The 14,796-nt window shown below is 41.0% G+C and overlaps 1 protein-coding gene across 1 annotated transcript in view; it reads right to left on the bottom strand.

Moving 5' to 3' along the window:
* Nucleotides 1–14,796, bottom strand: part of RAPGEF5 (Rap guanine nucleotide exchange factor 5) — a 473,922-nt gene that overhangs the window by 317,928 nt on the left and 141,198 nt on the right. The window contains exon 4 of the mRNA XM_082257324.1: nt 8,388–8,509. Coding sequence (XP_082113450.1) covers nt 8,388–8,509 — 122 coding nt within the window. The remainder of the gene's footprint in view (nt 1–8,387; nt 8,510–14,796) is intronic.

Raw genomic sequence — 14,796 nt, 5'->3', positions numbered from 1 at the left:
TCTACCATACAGGCCTGATTGGTGGAGTGCTCCAGAGATGGTTGTTCTTCTGGAAGGTTCTCCTCTTTCCACATAGAAACACTGGAACTCTGTCAGAGTGACCATCGGGTTCTTGGTCACCTCCCTGACTAAGGCCCTTCTCCCCCGATCGCTCAGTGTGGCTGGGCTCTAGGAAGAGTCCTGTGGTTCCAAATTGTTTTGTACCTTTCCCCAGATCTGTGCCTCCCTACAATCCTGTCTTGGAGGTCTACAGACAATTCCTTGGACTTTATGGCTTGGTTTGGGCTGATTTTGGGTGATTTTTTTTTGTTTTTTATTTTTAATATATTTGCAAAGATTTCAAACAAACTTCTTTCATGTTTCATTATGGGGTATTGCTTTTAGATTTTTGAGGAATAATGCATTTAATTCATTTTGGAATAAGGCTGTAACATAACAAAATGTGAAAAAAGTGAAACGATGTGAATATTTTCCGAATGCACTGTACACCATTGGGATACCTGAAGTTCCCAATCAGGACGCAGCACTTTTTTCAGATTTCCTCATCATGCAGTTGAGAGTACATGACCTGTAGTCTAATATACTGTACGTTACTGTAAATGATATAGTAATTTTTCTGTATTCTGTTATGGTATTTTAATTTCTATCTATCTCCTAATATATCAGGGCACCTGAAGAAGCAGTAATTTGGGAAATGCGCCGGGACCTCTGGAAACCCCTCTGCAAATTACATAACCATCCAACCTCCCCTGAAACAAGCACATTCCTTCATTTTTCATCTAGAATTTAACAATATCCATTTAAAGCAATTGATCTATAAGGGATTTGGGTTTGGTAGCAGAGATTAGCATACAGGGGATGGCTTGATATTGTATCTCATGATGTGTTTTATGAATCACTTTTAATCATGTTGGATCAAATTAAAGATTTACAGTTTTAACAAAAATTCAATGTGTCTGTTTCCTTTGGCACCTTTAAAGTACCCTATTTCAATCTCTTCCTTTTTAGTACACAATTAAGAGAATTTTCTTTTTACTTTCTTTTCAACTTACACAAAGTTACAAGGACACTTTATCAGGTTTTTCTGTACTTGCTGAAAATAATATTTGCCTTAAAAAAGAAAACTACAACCACATCTGACAACTAGTAAGATGCTACATTACCTTTTAAGGGGGGTTAGATTTGCTTTGAAGAGCACTTCAATTATCAAAGAAATAACTATGTTGTAAGGGGTTGTTACCACAGGTATTGGATGCAAAAACAACCAGTAACTGCTTGATTTTGTCTTAAGAAAAGTTTGTACCACATACAGAGAGCTTATGGTGCTGCACACCCCACACAGTGGAAAAGAACAAGGCAAAAGAAGTTCCCCCAGGGTTTTTTTTAGCAGCAATGTATTAAATCAAACTTGTATTAGTATAAAAAATGTATTTTATTGAAAACTCATAAAAGGCTTAATGCCACATAAAATTAAAGTCTGGTTACATAGATAAAAAATGTATTTTGTCTTTACCCTCAACCAACGTCGCAGCAGGGAGACCTTCCAGACAGAGAAATTAAAGTCAATGAGCAGGCAACATTCAGACAGCACAAAATAGAAAATACTTGTCTGAGTGCTAGTGTGTACTAAATCTTTTTACTCCAAAATTAGGAAGGAGCTTGGCGGATGTTAGGAATGTGCACTAAACCCTGTGTTAATAAGACCTAACAGAAGTGATGTCAAAATAAGACAAACTAGCAACCCCAACTGTGGTCGACAGCCCAAAATGAACAAGCAAACATAGCCTAGACAGTGACAGAAAATGAGTAAAATGATTCATTTTAATCTCACTGACATTACATTGTGCCAACTGTTACAATAGTTACTTCTTTATTTTGAATTGCTGTGGAATGAATGCAGCATAGGAAAACACTTTGTTTCATAATTCCATAGCCAAAATGACCCACTATAGCAGATCATACACATGAAGATCATTTATTTAATATCTGAGCTCTGTCTGTTGCCTGAAAGATTGCTAGCCAATATCAGTAGCTGCCGGTTGTACATCTGAATGGAAGAGCTATTTCCTCCATTTTTCACAATCACTTAAATTTTTAAGGCTGGACATTTATCAACAAGTCAGAAGGGTCCTTTAATCAATGCCACAATTTTTCTGTAACCTTTCATTTATCCACCCACAGATTACTAAGAGCAATGTATTAATTGGTAACATCACATAATTGGCAAAAATCTTTGGCAGTTTATTCAGAAAGGCTGTTTTATAGTCCTATACAAAGCAGGCCTACCCACAGCAACAACTCAAGCACCCTATTTCTTTACTGCCCTGCCACAGTAAAGGGAATCTAATTGATTGCTTGTGATCATTACATTGCCTTTTTTAGTGCCTTACTGGTAAGGCCAGAAATGAACACTTGGCACATAGTCGCAAACTTGTTTTTTTTTTTTTTTTTTTGCACAGTGTTCACTGTGAACATTCCTTTGTGGACTTATATATAGGTATAGCTACATGTATGTATTGGCTGGAGAAAATACTGCTCCAGGCACTTCTTGGTGCTGTACAAATGTGTGAACTCCTGGGCACTTGGTCATGTGATTTCTGCTGAAGGGGAAGAGTAGATGTCAGACTGGCCATTTCTCCTATTCAAATGAAACTAAAGCCTCCTATGCACAGACGATGGTTCCAGCATAGCCATAATTTAGATCGGAAGTTGCCATGATGCTGCACATGTGATCAGTTATCAGACTCCAGACACCAGCCATTTGAGGGTTTGAAAGGTGGGTTGAGAGCTGGCATGCGTACGCTGGCAACTGTGACAGATATCACCAGAGACATGTTTTGAATATAGCATACACTGCACATGCGCTAGTGGACAGAATGTAAAACACTGCAGAAAATATATTAGTATGTTTGATTGAAGATTAAGAGTGGTATCATTTTGACCTTCCTGGACAACATTAGAAGAAGAAGAATTGTCTTGGGCCACACATAATACACACTAAAGGGCCATACACATGGGCCGAATATCAGGCAATGCCAGCAGGTTCAATAGAAACCAGCCGACATTCGGCCTGTGTGTACAGCAGTCGGTCCAACAGAAGCCGTCCGAACGTCCGGCTTCTGTTGAAGAGACATGACCAAAAAATGTCTGCCAATCTGCATTTGATCAGTCCTCTCAGCTCTGACCGGTGTGTACTGGTGGGGGCTGTCCCCCTGTCAGAACACAATAGCTTAGCGGAGAGATCATTGTACAAACATTGGATTGTTAGTACAGGATCTCCTCCCGAGCTCTTCGGGTTTTTTTTCGTTCAGCCCGCTGGGTTGAACAAAAAAAAACAAAAAACTGATAGTGTGTACCAGGCTTAACAATAGCTAATGAGCAGAAAAGTCTTGGAGAATAAAAGTTACCATCGCTGATATAATGTACTAATCTGTAATAAAACGTCCTTCTTTCGTAATATTTTTTATTATGAAAGTAAAAGACGGCAACATAAAACTAGTGCGATATTTGACATGATTTTTGATAAAGTAACGCATCAATATCCGATTTGATGGATGTAGTAGCAATTCTCAATTAATTCTCAAGGTGCTCATCAGATATTTTGGTTCTAATTTTGCCCTTTGTGTGTTTCATGCTTGAAAATAGTTGCTCACAAATAAAGGTGGTGCTGAAAACGGATGACATGAATGAGGAGTGATTGTGAAGAGTGGGATATTTTTCTTTAAGAAGATAAAACTTTAAAAAGTCCAGTAAAAAGACACTGTCAATTTTTTCTTAGGCTGCATGTGGTCGCTAAGTGTAAATGCATTTTTACAAAAAAATTCCCCTCCCAGAAAAATCTAAATTTTTTGGTAAGTTTATGATTTTGTGCTGGGCTGCATTCATAGCCGTCTTGGGCCACATGCGGCCCATGGGCTGCAGGTTGACCACTACTAATTTAAAATAATTTATATAACTCTTCTAACCTGAGCTTTTTGTTGGGAAACAGTTAAATTGGTGGCATTCATTCCACTTCCAGTGGCCGTGTAACTTATCCTTCACATCTGGATGGACCTGAAGGTAATACTTTCTTCACTAATATTTTCCCAGAGAAAGCCCTTCTATCAGTCTTTATTTATCCTTCCCAAAAGATTGTTAACCACTTGCCTACTGGGCACCTTCCAGCCCAGGCCAATTTTCAGCTTTCAGTGCTGTTACACTTTGAATGACAATTGCGTGGTCCTGCAGCACTGTACCCATATGACATTTTTATCAAACAAATAGAGCTTTCTTTTGGGGGTATTTAATCACCACTGAGCTTTTTATTTTTTTGCTAAATAAATAAAAAAAGACTGAACATTTTGAAAAAAAAAATGTTCATAGTTTGTTATAAAATTTGAAAAACAGGTCATTTTTCTATTTCACTGATGTTCGTTGATGAGGCTGCACTGATGGGCACTAATGAGATGGCACTGATGGGCAATGATGAGGTATGATAAAGGTTCACTAATAGGCACTGATTGGCTGCCCTAAAGGGCACTAATAGGCACTGATTGGCAGCACTGGTGGGCACTGTTGGGACTGCATTGATAATCAGGACACTGCTAATCAGTGACCTGATTATCAGTGTACATGTCCCTTTCACACAAGCCAGTTAACGGCTCTAATCTCCTATTTTTACGCTGTCAGTGCGAGGAAAGGAATCCTGATAACTGGCTTGTGTTTACATCGTAATCACCTGTGATTGGACACAGCTGATCATGTGGTAAAGAGCCGTTGTGATTGGCTCTTTAGCCAGATCTGTGATCAGCTGTGTCCTAAGGACATGGCGATCACAGATCGCAAGATATCATATGACGCCCCCCCCCGGCAATGTCTGACCATGCTGTGGCCACCATTCCACTATAGCGTGGTCGGGAACTGGTTAAAGTAGTTGTAAACCTCAGACATGAAATATGAACCAAGCATATATCTCTGTCCCTCTATAATGTGTACTTGTCTCTATTTAGAGCACTAAGTGTCATTTCTGTCTGCTGCTTTGTTCCAACGCTATCTGCATGATTATCTTCTGAAGAGTTTTCCTGACACCAAGAGCCAAAAAGGTGACAGGGGAGGGACCTCCAGCACACAGCCTGTGATTGACAGCCTCAGATCTGTTCCTGTGTGTTGTGTGAAGGGTGGTGGGTCCTGTCTATTCAATCAGCTCTCCTCAATGAGCTCTGAAGAGTGCAACTTCAGCTCCCTGCCCTCTGCTTTCTGGAAGCTTAGGCAAGCTATATAAAGTCTGTAATTAAAACACATGTAGGAGTGCAGATTAACAGGGACAACTTATGTAGGAGGATTTGTTTCATCTCTGTGTATCACCTAAGGCCAGTCACTTCGCTAGGTACAGTAAAACCTTGGATGTCGAGCATAATTCACTCTGGAAACATGCTAGTAATCCAAAGCACTTTTATATCAAAACAAATTTCCCTATAATAAATAATGGAAACTCAGATGATTAGTTCCACAACCATTTAATCATAAGTCCGTCAGTTTATAGTCCATATAAAAAGATTATAGCAATGTGATTTGTTTTGTAACCATAAAATGTCCATACACAAATGGCAGCCTCCACAAGGGGATTAGAAGCAAAATCCAGCAGGAGCTACAGAGTATAAAATAGAAGAGAGGCGCCTCTAAGTGTAGAAATGTGGTTACATTTAATGAAGGTACAACATTTAGCAACTAACAAGATTGATTATTAAAAGAGGCACAGTATGCAGGCATCCAGGGTAAAGCTGTCCACATAGACCATCCTCACCGCTGTCAGTCTGCAATCGTGACCGGGAAGACTACCCTGCAGTACAGCGACCTGAAAGTGAAGCTTGAAGCACTCGTGCAGTGCAGTGTGGAAGGGATGACGTTGATGGCGGTGAGGAGGGCGGTCTATGTGGACAGCTTTACCCCAGATGCCTGCATACTTAGATGTGCCTATTTTAATCATCAACCAAGTGTTTGCTAAATGTTGTACCTCCATTAAATATAACCATATTGCTACACTGAGGCACCTCTCTTCTCTTTTATACTCAGTTGTGACATGCCGCTACTTGTATATCAAATCATCGCTTGTTTATCAAGTCAAAATTTATAAAAAAAAAATGTTGCTTGTCTTGTAAAACGTTTTGAAACCAAATTACTCTCAATTCAAGGTTTTACTGTATATGTAAGGGTTTTAAACTACTTTACCATTTCAGTATACAGTTGGTCCACTTTAAATCTAAAAAAAATTATAATTGTAAAACAAATCATAAATTATGGCAAACATAACGCTGTGTGCGCATATTTTGAAATTAAACATGTTGATGAAAAATGAGTTTATTTTACAGGCGTGAAAAGAAAAGCCTCTCAGCATAACAGAGATAGGAAACTGTCAGCGTGTTATCAGAAATTATCTCTGTTAATTTAAATGGGAGTCACAAGAATGCAAGCACATAGTGCTTCTAGCTATATACACGTACTATAAGTATGACTGCTTTCATGTGATGGGTTTCAGAGTTATGTAAGAAACATATGAAATAATGCTGAGCATCTAACAGAAAAACATTTTAAAACTGAGTTTTCAATTAAGGACAGCAAACCATGTAAAATAAAGGCTTGTAGTGCATGAATGTGTGTAAGCTTGCATTTCATTTCTATGGTATCAGTAATTTGTTGACACAACTGTCTGTGAAAAATTATAATATCCATGCTGCCACAATGGCACCAACTGTCAGAACCATGAGGAATAATTAGAACATTTGTTCTTGTTTATAACCACTCCTTTGCCTCAGAATGTAACAGCTGATTAGGTCAGAACTGCAAAAATGTCAGTTACCAACATAATCAGAGATGTTCCTGTTGTAAACAGTGTTGTAGTCAGTAAGTTGGTAATATGGATGGTTCAGTAGACAGAGGGGAGTTTATTAAAAGTGGTATTAAACCTGAAAACAAACATTTAAAGTGATTGTAAAGGCAGAATGTTTTTTATCTTAATGCATTCTGTGCTTTAAGATAAAAAAAACCTTCTGTGTGCATCAGCCCCCCTTAGCCCCCCTAAAACTTACCTGAGCCCTATCTAGATCCAGCAATGTTGCAGCAGTGTCTTGGCTGCCCGGGACTCCCCTCCTCATTGTCTGAGACAGCAGCAGGGCATCATTGGCTCCCATTGCTGTCAATCAAAGTCACTCAGCCAATGAGAAGTGAAAGGGGGTGTAGCTGGGCCACAGCTCCATGTCTAAATGGACACAAGGAGCTGTGACTCAGCTCAGGTGCCCCCACAGTAAGCTGCTTGCTGCAGTGTCATCTTAAGAGAATTATAGGCCCCTGGGCAATGCAGTGCACTGGGGCCCCACCTACACAATCGCCCACGAAAATAAAAATGCTAATTATCGATAAGGTGATATTTATTGGTACAGCAGTGCCAGGCTAATGACAGCTTCCAAGTTCAGTGGCTGGGTCCAGTGAACACACACACGGATGGGAGTCAGACTCGACTGTCCTGTGTGAGTTTGTTCCCATGGAGGTGGACAGGCATTCCTGCAGTTGTGGGCTCCCCCTCCACGACCCAAGTGGCTGACAGCAGTGCAGGGCCAACAGGCGCTTGCCACCTGCTAATTTCGGCGGCGGGATGCACGTGGGAATCGGAACTAATGCTTGGCTGGCGCTGGATCGTGTGCCCATTCTGTAAGATGGCCCTGGCTTGCTGTGGGGGCACCCAACAGGAGAGAGGAGCCAGGAGCACTGAAGAGGGACCTGAGAAGAGGACTTGATTGGTTAATCATACACCTACCTCTAATCCTACATAATCCCTGAATTTATGCAAGTGTACGAAATGTGCAAGTGTAAGAATTGATGCTGGTTTGAAGCCAAAGGGTAATCACACCAAATATTGATTTTATTTTGGATTTTTCTTCAGTTCGCTCACTTTGTAATGTGTAAACAGATAAAAAAACAAAAAAATAAAAATAAAAAATTAAATGTATATTCTTACTTTACAGCATTTCTTCACACCTGCCTAAAATGTTTGCACATTACTGTATGTGAAGAGAAATCCCAGGTACAGGAATACTCTATGACAGATTAACAGTGGAATACATAAAAATAACAGTTATGCCCAAATAGCAACTACATAAAAATGATGTATACACAGATACGAAGTACATGGAAAGTTTAGAGCACATTATCAAGTTGTGGAATTCTTTCCCCTAGAGGCACAGCTACCGTGCAGTCAGGGGATGGAAGTAACACAGCAGTCTACAAAATTATTTTCACGCCAGTAACTCTTTAGAACAGCTGGATGTTTTACAGCAGAAGATTGCTGAACTCTCTGCCCTCGCACATAGAAAATGAGTGTTCCGCAATCACCAAAATGTTTTAGTTAAACAGACCTGAAAGGAGAATTCCGAGCTTCAGCAAGATCTGCCAGATACCGGCGGCTGTGTATCTGCACTGGACAAATGGACAATTCTGCAAGAGCCAATCCACCAGCTCTGAACCCACACAGCTCCTTCTGAAAAACAGATCACATAAGAGGATTATTGACACAAAGGAATAATTATGAGCTATTGTAGAATGAAAGTCATTCCAATAAGGGTACATTCACACAGCTGTCCAGGGCTGCCCACTGCACAGATCAGCACATTTTTGTGGTGGGTACTGCCAGCTGTGTTTGCTTAGCCACTACAAATTAATGACAAGCTTGGCATCCATTCATATGTACTCACACGTGAAACGATTACCTGTGCTTAAGGACTGATGAGTGGCCCAGGACGCAAACAGCCTGTACACAGAGAAAATCCTCTGTCCTGCTTGTAACTGTTCCTTGAGCGATTACATCCAAATTGTCACTGACAGTCTCAGCCTGTCATTGATTTGTACAAACTTCCTGTCTGCAGCTTATCACAAGCACCTGGCCGTACATACCACAGAAATGTGATGATCTGGGCAGTGTATGGTCATGGACAGCCATGTGATCTGGGCCTTTGAACAAATAAACAGAAAAATATCGATGTGTGTTTGGTTGGTATACTTTTCTGTTTTAATGCTTATACCTTTTTAACCCTTTTATGGCCATTGCTACTTTCAGTATCTCACAAAAGTGAGTACACCCCTCACATTTTTGTAAACATTTTATTATATCTTTTCATGTGACAAAACTGAAGAAATGACACGTTGCTACAATCTAAAGTAGTGAGTGCACAAATTTGCTGTCACCTCAAAAAAACTCAAAACACAGCCATTAATGTCTAAACTGCTGGAAACAAAAGTGAGTACACCCCTAACTGAAAATGTCCAAATTGGGCCCAATTAGTCATTTTCCCTCCCATGTCATGTGACTCATTAGTGTTACAAGGTCTCAGGTGTGTTAAATTTGGTGTTATCGCTCTCACTCTCTTATAATGGTCACTGGAAGTTCAACATGGCACCTTAAGGCAAAAAACTATCTGAGGATTTGAAAAAAAAAATTGTTGCTCTACATAAAGATAGCCTAGGCTATAAGAAGATTGTCAAGACCCTGAAACTGAGCTGCAGCACAGTGGCCAAGACCATACAGCGATTTAACAGGACAGGTTCCACTCAGAACAGGCCTAGCCATGGTCAACCAAAGGAGTTGAGTGCATGTGCTCAGCGTCATATCCAGAGGTTGTCTTTGGGAAATCGACGTATTAGTGCTGTCAGCATTGCTGCAGAGGTTGGAGGGGTGGGGGTGGGGGTCAGCCTGTCAGTGCTTAGACCATACGTCGCACACTGCATCAAATTGGTCTGCATGGCTGTCGTCCAAGAAGGAGGCCTCTTCTAAAGATGATGCACAAAAAAGCCTGCAAACAGTTTGATGAAGACAAGCAGACTAAGGACATGGATTACTGAAACCATGTCCTGTGGTCTGATGAGACCAAGATAAAATTATTTGGCTCAGATGGTGTCAAGCGTGTGTGGCGGCAACCAGGTGAGGAGTGCAAAGACAAGCGTGTCTTGCCTACAGTCAAGTATGGTGCTGGGAGTGTCATGGTCTGGGGCTGCAAGAGTGCTGCCGGCACATGAATGTCAACATGTACTGTGCCATACTGAAGCCGAGCATGATCTCCTTCCTTCAGAGACTGGGCCGCAGGGCAGTATTCTAACATGATAACGACCCCTAACACACCTCCAAGATGACCACTGCCTTGCTAAAGAAGCTGATGGTAAAGGAGATGGACTGGCCAAGCATGTCTACAGACCTAAACCCTATTGAGCATCTGTGGGGCATCCTCAAACGGGAGGTGGAGGAGCACAAGGTCTCTAACATCCACCAGGTCTGTGATGTCATCATGGAGCAATGGAAGAATACTCCAGTGGCAACCTTTGAAGTTCTGGTGAACTAACCAAGAGGGTTAAGGGAGTGCTGAAAAATAATGGTGGCCACACAAAAAATTGGCACTTTGGGCCCAATTTGGACATTTGCACTTAGGGGGTGTACTCACTTTTGTTGCCAGCGGTTTAGATATTAAATGGCGTGTGTTGAGCTATTCTGAGGGGACTGCAAGTTTACACTGTTGTACAAGCTGTACACTCACTACTTTACATTGTAGCAAAGTGTAATTTCTTCAGTGTTGTCACATGAAAAGATATAATAAAATATTTTCAAATATGTGAGGGGTGTACTTAATTTTGTAAGATACTGTAGAATAGATGACAATACCAGTTTTTTAGGAGCATATACTGTTGGCTTTTATTTGTTACAACAATTTTATAAATACTCTGCACTAATTTATTACTATAGGCTGATAAATGTTTAGAAAAAATGTGAAAGAAATCTGTATGTGTTTTACTTTGTAATGACATTTTTGTAAACCTCTTTCGTTTTTGTTTTTTTAACATTGTACTGTCTTCTTTTAGAAATGTATTTAATTCAGCAAATGCACACAGCTATCAAAGCTGTCAATTCAAACCAAAGCTACTGTTTCTGCAATTGAGAGGTGCCAGATGAGTTTGTTTTGTTACACAAATACATGATGAAATAAAAGGTGTCCCTGGGACAGATGAATTAGAAGGATTATGCTTCTTATCTAGCCTGGAATGGCTTTTAAAACATAGGTTTACCTTTAAGCAAGTTACACCTTACACCTGAATTAAGTGTGTAACATGTAACATGTTCACGCAAACCCCCCCCCCCCCCCCCCCCCCACTCCTCCGTCCACACACAAGAATCTGTGAATGAATAAATGGCTTGTAATTCTCAATGGACTGTGAGGGCGCTAATGAGTGCCCTTGTAGTCCATTGACACTTCCTCCAGCTTTCAAACAGAAAGCCCATACAGGGGTGTGGGCAAAAAGGCTGAAGGATGCATCTGAAGGAGCCTGACATTGCACCCGTTGTGCCATGCTTTCCAGGCTCCTGTAAAAAAAATAACAAGCAAACATTTTTTTCCCCTGCAAAAATATGTGCATTTATTATTTTTTCAAAAAAGTAAACTTAGCCTTTAACAATACTGGGAAGATCTAGGCATAATATATCCATTCCAGTCAGACCATCACCATGCACAGATTTTGGCAAATTTTGCTAATGTAAAAGATCCAAATCTGACTGTGTAGCCAGCATCACTCTGCCTGATCCCTGAAAATAATGAATGCTAAAAATCAAGCACATTTAAAAGACAGTGGTTGTAAACCCCTACATGTACTCACTGAAGTGACTGGCCTCTGGTGATACACAGAGATTAAACAAATTCGCCCACATAAGTTGTACCTGTTTATCTGCACTCTTCTCTACAGTTCTTAAAAGTCCAGAAACTAAACAGAATGGGACACCCCCCTCCCTCGAGCACACAGGAACCAAGTTGAGGCTTTCAATTACAGATTGTGTGCTAGAGCTCCCTCCCCTGTCACCTTTTTAGCTCTTTGTATCAGGAAAACATCAGAGGTGACTCATTCAGACAGCAGTGGAGTAAGGCTGCAGACAGAAATTACATTTAGTACTCTTGCTTGAGAGCAGTACACACTATAGAGGGATATGCTTTGTTCACATTTCATGTCAGAATTTGACAACCATTTTAAATTAATGTTAATGCATCTAGTATAAGCACTCCCCTACAGCAGTAGACTGGGAGAGGACAGGATCAGGTGTTATGCATGCAAATGTGCTAATAAAGAATATGCTGATATAAGAAAAGAGGAGGGATGACCATCTGACAGGGAAATTGTATGTTTTCTTAGCTGTCTAGTGGTCTCACAAATATTTAAGAATGAATTATACATTTCCCAGCGGGTCGGCTGTCTCCTCTGCAGAGCATCCGCCGTTGGAGACTGAACTGGAGCAGCTTCCAAAAAGGTATGTATACTGATTTATTTTTTACAGGGGTAGATAGAGTCTTAGATTGTGGATGCATGTCGATTTAGAAATTTTAGTGTTAGGTTGGACTTCTACTTTAAGGCTTTCTGGAATGCAGGATGACCAGCCCACTATCCCCCTTAACCACTTGCCTACTGTGCACTTAAACACCCTTCCCATCCAGGCCAATTTTCAGCTTTCAGTGCTCGCACACTTTGAATGACAATTGCGCGGTCATGCTACACTGTACCCATATGAAATTTTTATCATTTTTTTCACACAAATAGAGCTTTCTTTTGGTGGTATGTAATCACCTCTGGGTTTTTTATTTTTTACAAAAAAAAAAGAAAAAAGACAAATTTTTGAAAAAAAAAAAAAGTTTTTCTTATTTTCTGCGAGTAAATTTTGAAAATAAATTTTTCTCCCTCACTGATGTGCGCTGATGAGGCGGCACTGATGGGCACTGATAGGCTGCACTGATGGGCACTGATGAGGTGGCACTTATGGGCACTGATGAGGTGGCACTTATGGGCACTGATGAGGTGGCACTAATATGCCCCACTGATGAGCACTGATAGGCGGCATTGATAGGCGGCACTGATAGGCGGCACTGATAGGCGGCACTGCTGGGCACTGAGAGGTGGCACTGAGAGGTGGCACTGCTGGGCACTGAGAGGTGGCACTGAGAGGCGGCACTGATGGGCACTGATAGGCAGCACTGATGGGCACTGATGGACACTGACGGGTGGCACTGATGAGCACTGATGGGCGGCACTGATGAGCACTGATGGGCAGCACCATCCATGCCCACACTCAGTGCCCATAGTGCTGCCAGTCAGTGCTCATCAGTGCCTAGATGAGCAGGCACTGATGGGCACTGACTGGCAGCACTATGGGCACTGATTGTGGGCATTGATGGGGGCACTGATGGCGGGCACTGTGGGCACTGATGGGGGGCAACGTGTGTGTTTTTTTTACCTTTAGTAATCAGGGCACTGGTGATCAGTGCCCTGATTACATTTCTCTGTGTCCCCAGCGGCTGTCGGCTCCCCCTCCTTCCTCACAGTGCAGTGTCTGTGTGAGGAAGGAGCACCGGCGATGAGAGATGATCTCATATGTTTACATATGAGATCATCTCTCATTGGACGGCTTGATCACGTGGTGAATGGCCGCTGTGATTGGCCATTCACCACGATCTGTGATCGGCCGTGTCCAAGGGACACGGCCGACACAGATTCTCCCCGATGCGCGCTCGCGGGAGCGCGCGGGGGGCGTGTCACTGGGAGGCCGTTTAAAAACGGCCTCCCGAAAATTCAAGTCCGCGCTGCAGCCGTATATAGGCTGTAGCGCGGATGGGAAGCGGTTAAAAGATGATATCACTGTCCAAACAACTTTTATTGGTCATTTACTCACATACTAGCCTGTATAAAAAACAGCCCAAAATGGAATTAACAAATCTCATCTTCAGAGCTTGAAATTATGCATGCGTCTGTAATCACCTGTATGCCATGCTGCGTATGCAGATGGGACTCTGTGGCGAAAACAGCATCTTTAGTTAAGTATTATTGTTACGTTTTATAATATTTTCTTTATCTGTTATAACTTTTAATAAATGTTATACTTCTAAGTATTTTTGTGATCTCTCTTTGCACATATCGAATACAACCCCAAAACCATGATGGAACACCATCTCAGTCTGTGTTTGCTCTTGCACTGTCCAGTCAGCAGGTAGAGTCTGGAGAGATGACTGTAAATCGGAATGTGTAGTCATCTGCCTGGCTATGTTCTATGGCAGGGCTCTGTAAATCAACAAACTAGATGGACTAAAATACAAATCCTTGGCAAGTAAAACTGGCAACTGTATTTAATTTGTGCATGTAGCTGTTAGCCTGGAGTTCATATTTAAGTTGAAGGCTGTAAATCACTAAAAAATATCTCTCTCTGTCAGCAATAGGAGGGCAATTCTTTCTTAGAGAACGTCTTTACTTTTAAACATTTTTTTAGGCAGTAGACTACCTTGCATATGGTATATTAACATTTTGATTTTAAAAACACTGAAGAACATGATTGCATATAACATACAGAGCATATCCTGTGGTAACAGTACAATAAAATGTTAAGTATGAGTCCAAAGTAAATAATACAGTATGTCGGAGGCAGAAGCAAAGTCTTTTGGTAAAATTGTTGTGATTAGAAATCTCCCATTTACTGGGTTTTGATAGGTCTTTAGGGGGTAGGCGACAGCTTGGCACCAATAACCCCTTTTTCGTATTTATATGAAGTGTGGTCAAATTCAAAGCTATAGTATTGGCAATGCTCACCACAAATATTACAATCAGATTGTATAACCTCCTTTAGATCTAACAACAACTATATACTACAAGGACCTACTAACTGCATTCCAATTAAATGGATGGTTTACATAGGTCCACCATATTAAACAAAAGTTGATTGTATAAAGATTGTACAGTCAGACTGTAAAATGTATT

The sequence above is a fragment of the Pelophylax lessonae genome, assembly GCF_965119305.1.
Source record: "Pelophylax lessonae genome assembly, chromosome: 5".
NCBI lineage: Eukaryota > Metazoa > Chordata > Amphibia > Anura > Ranidae > Pelophylax > Pelophylax lessonae.
Note: the sequence above shows the minus strand (reverse complement) of the source record. Positions and strands in the feature narration are given on the sequence as shown.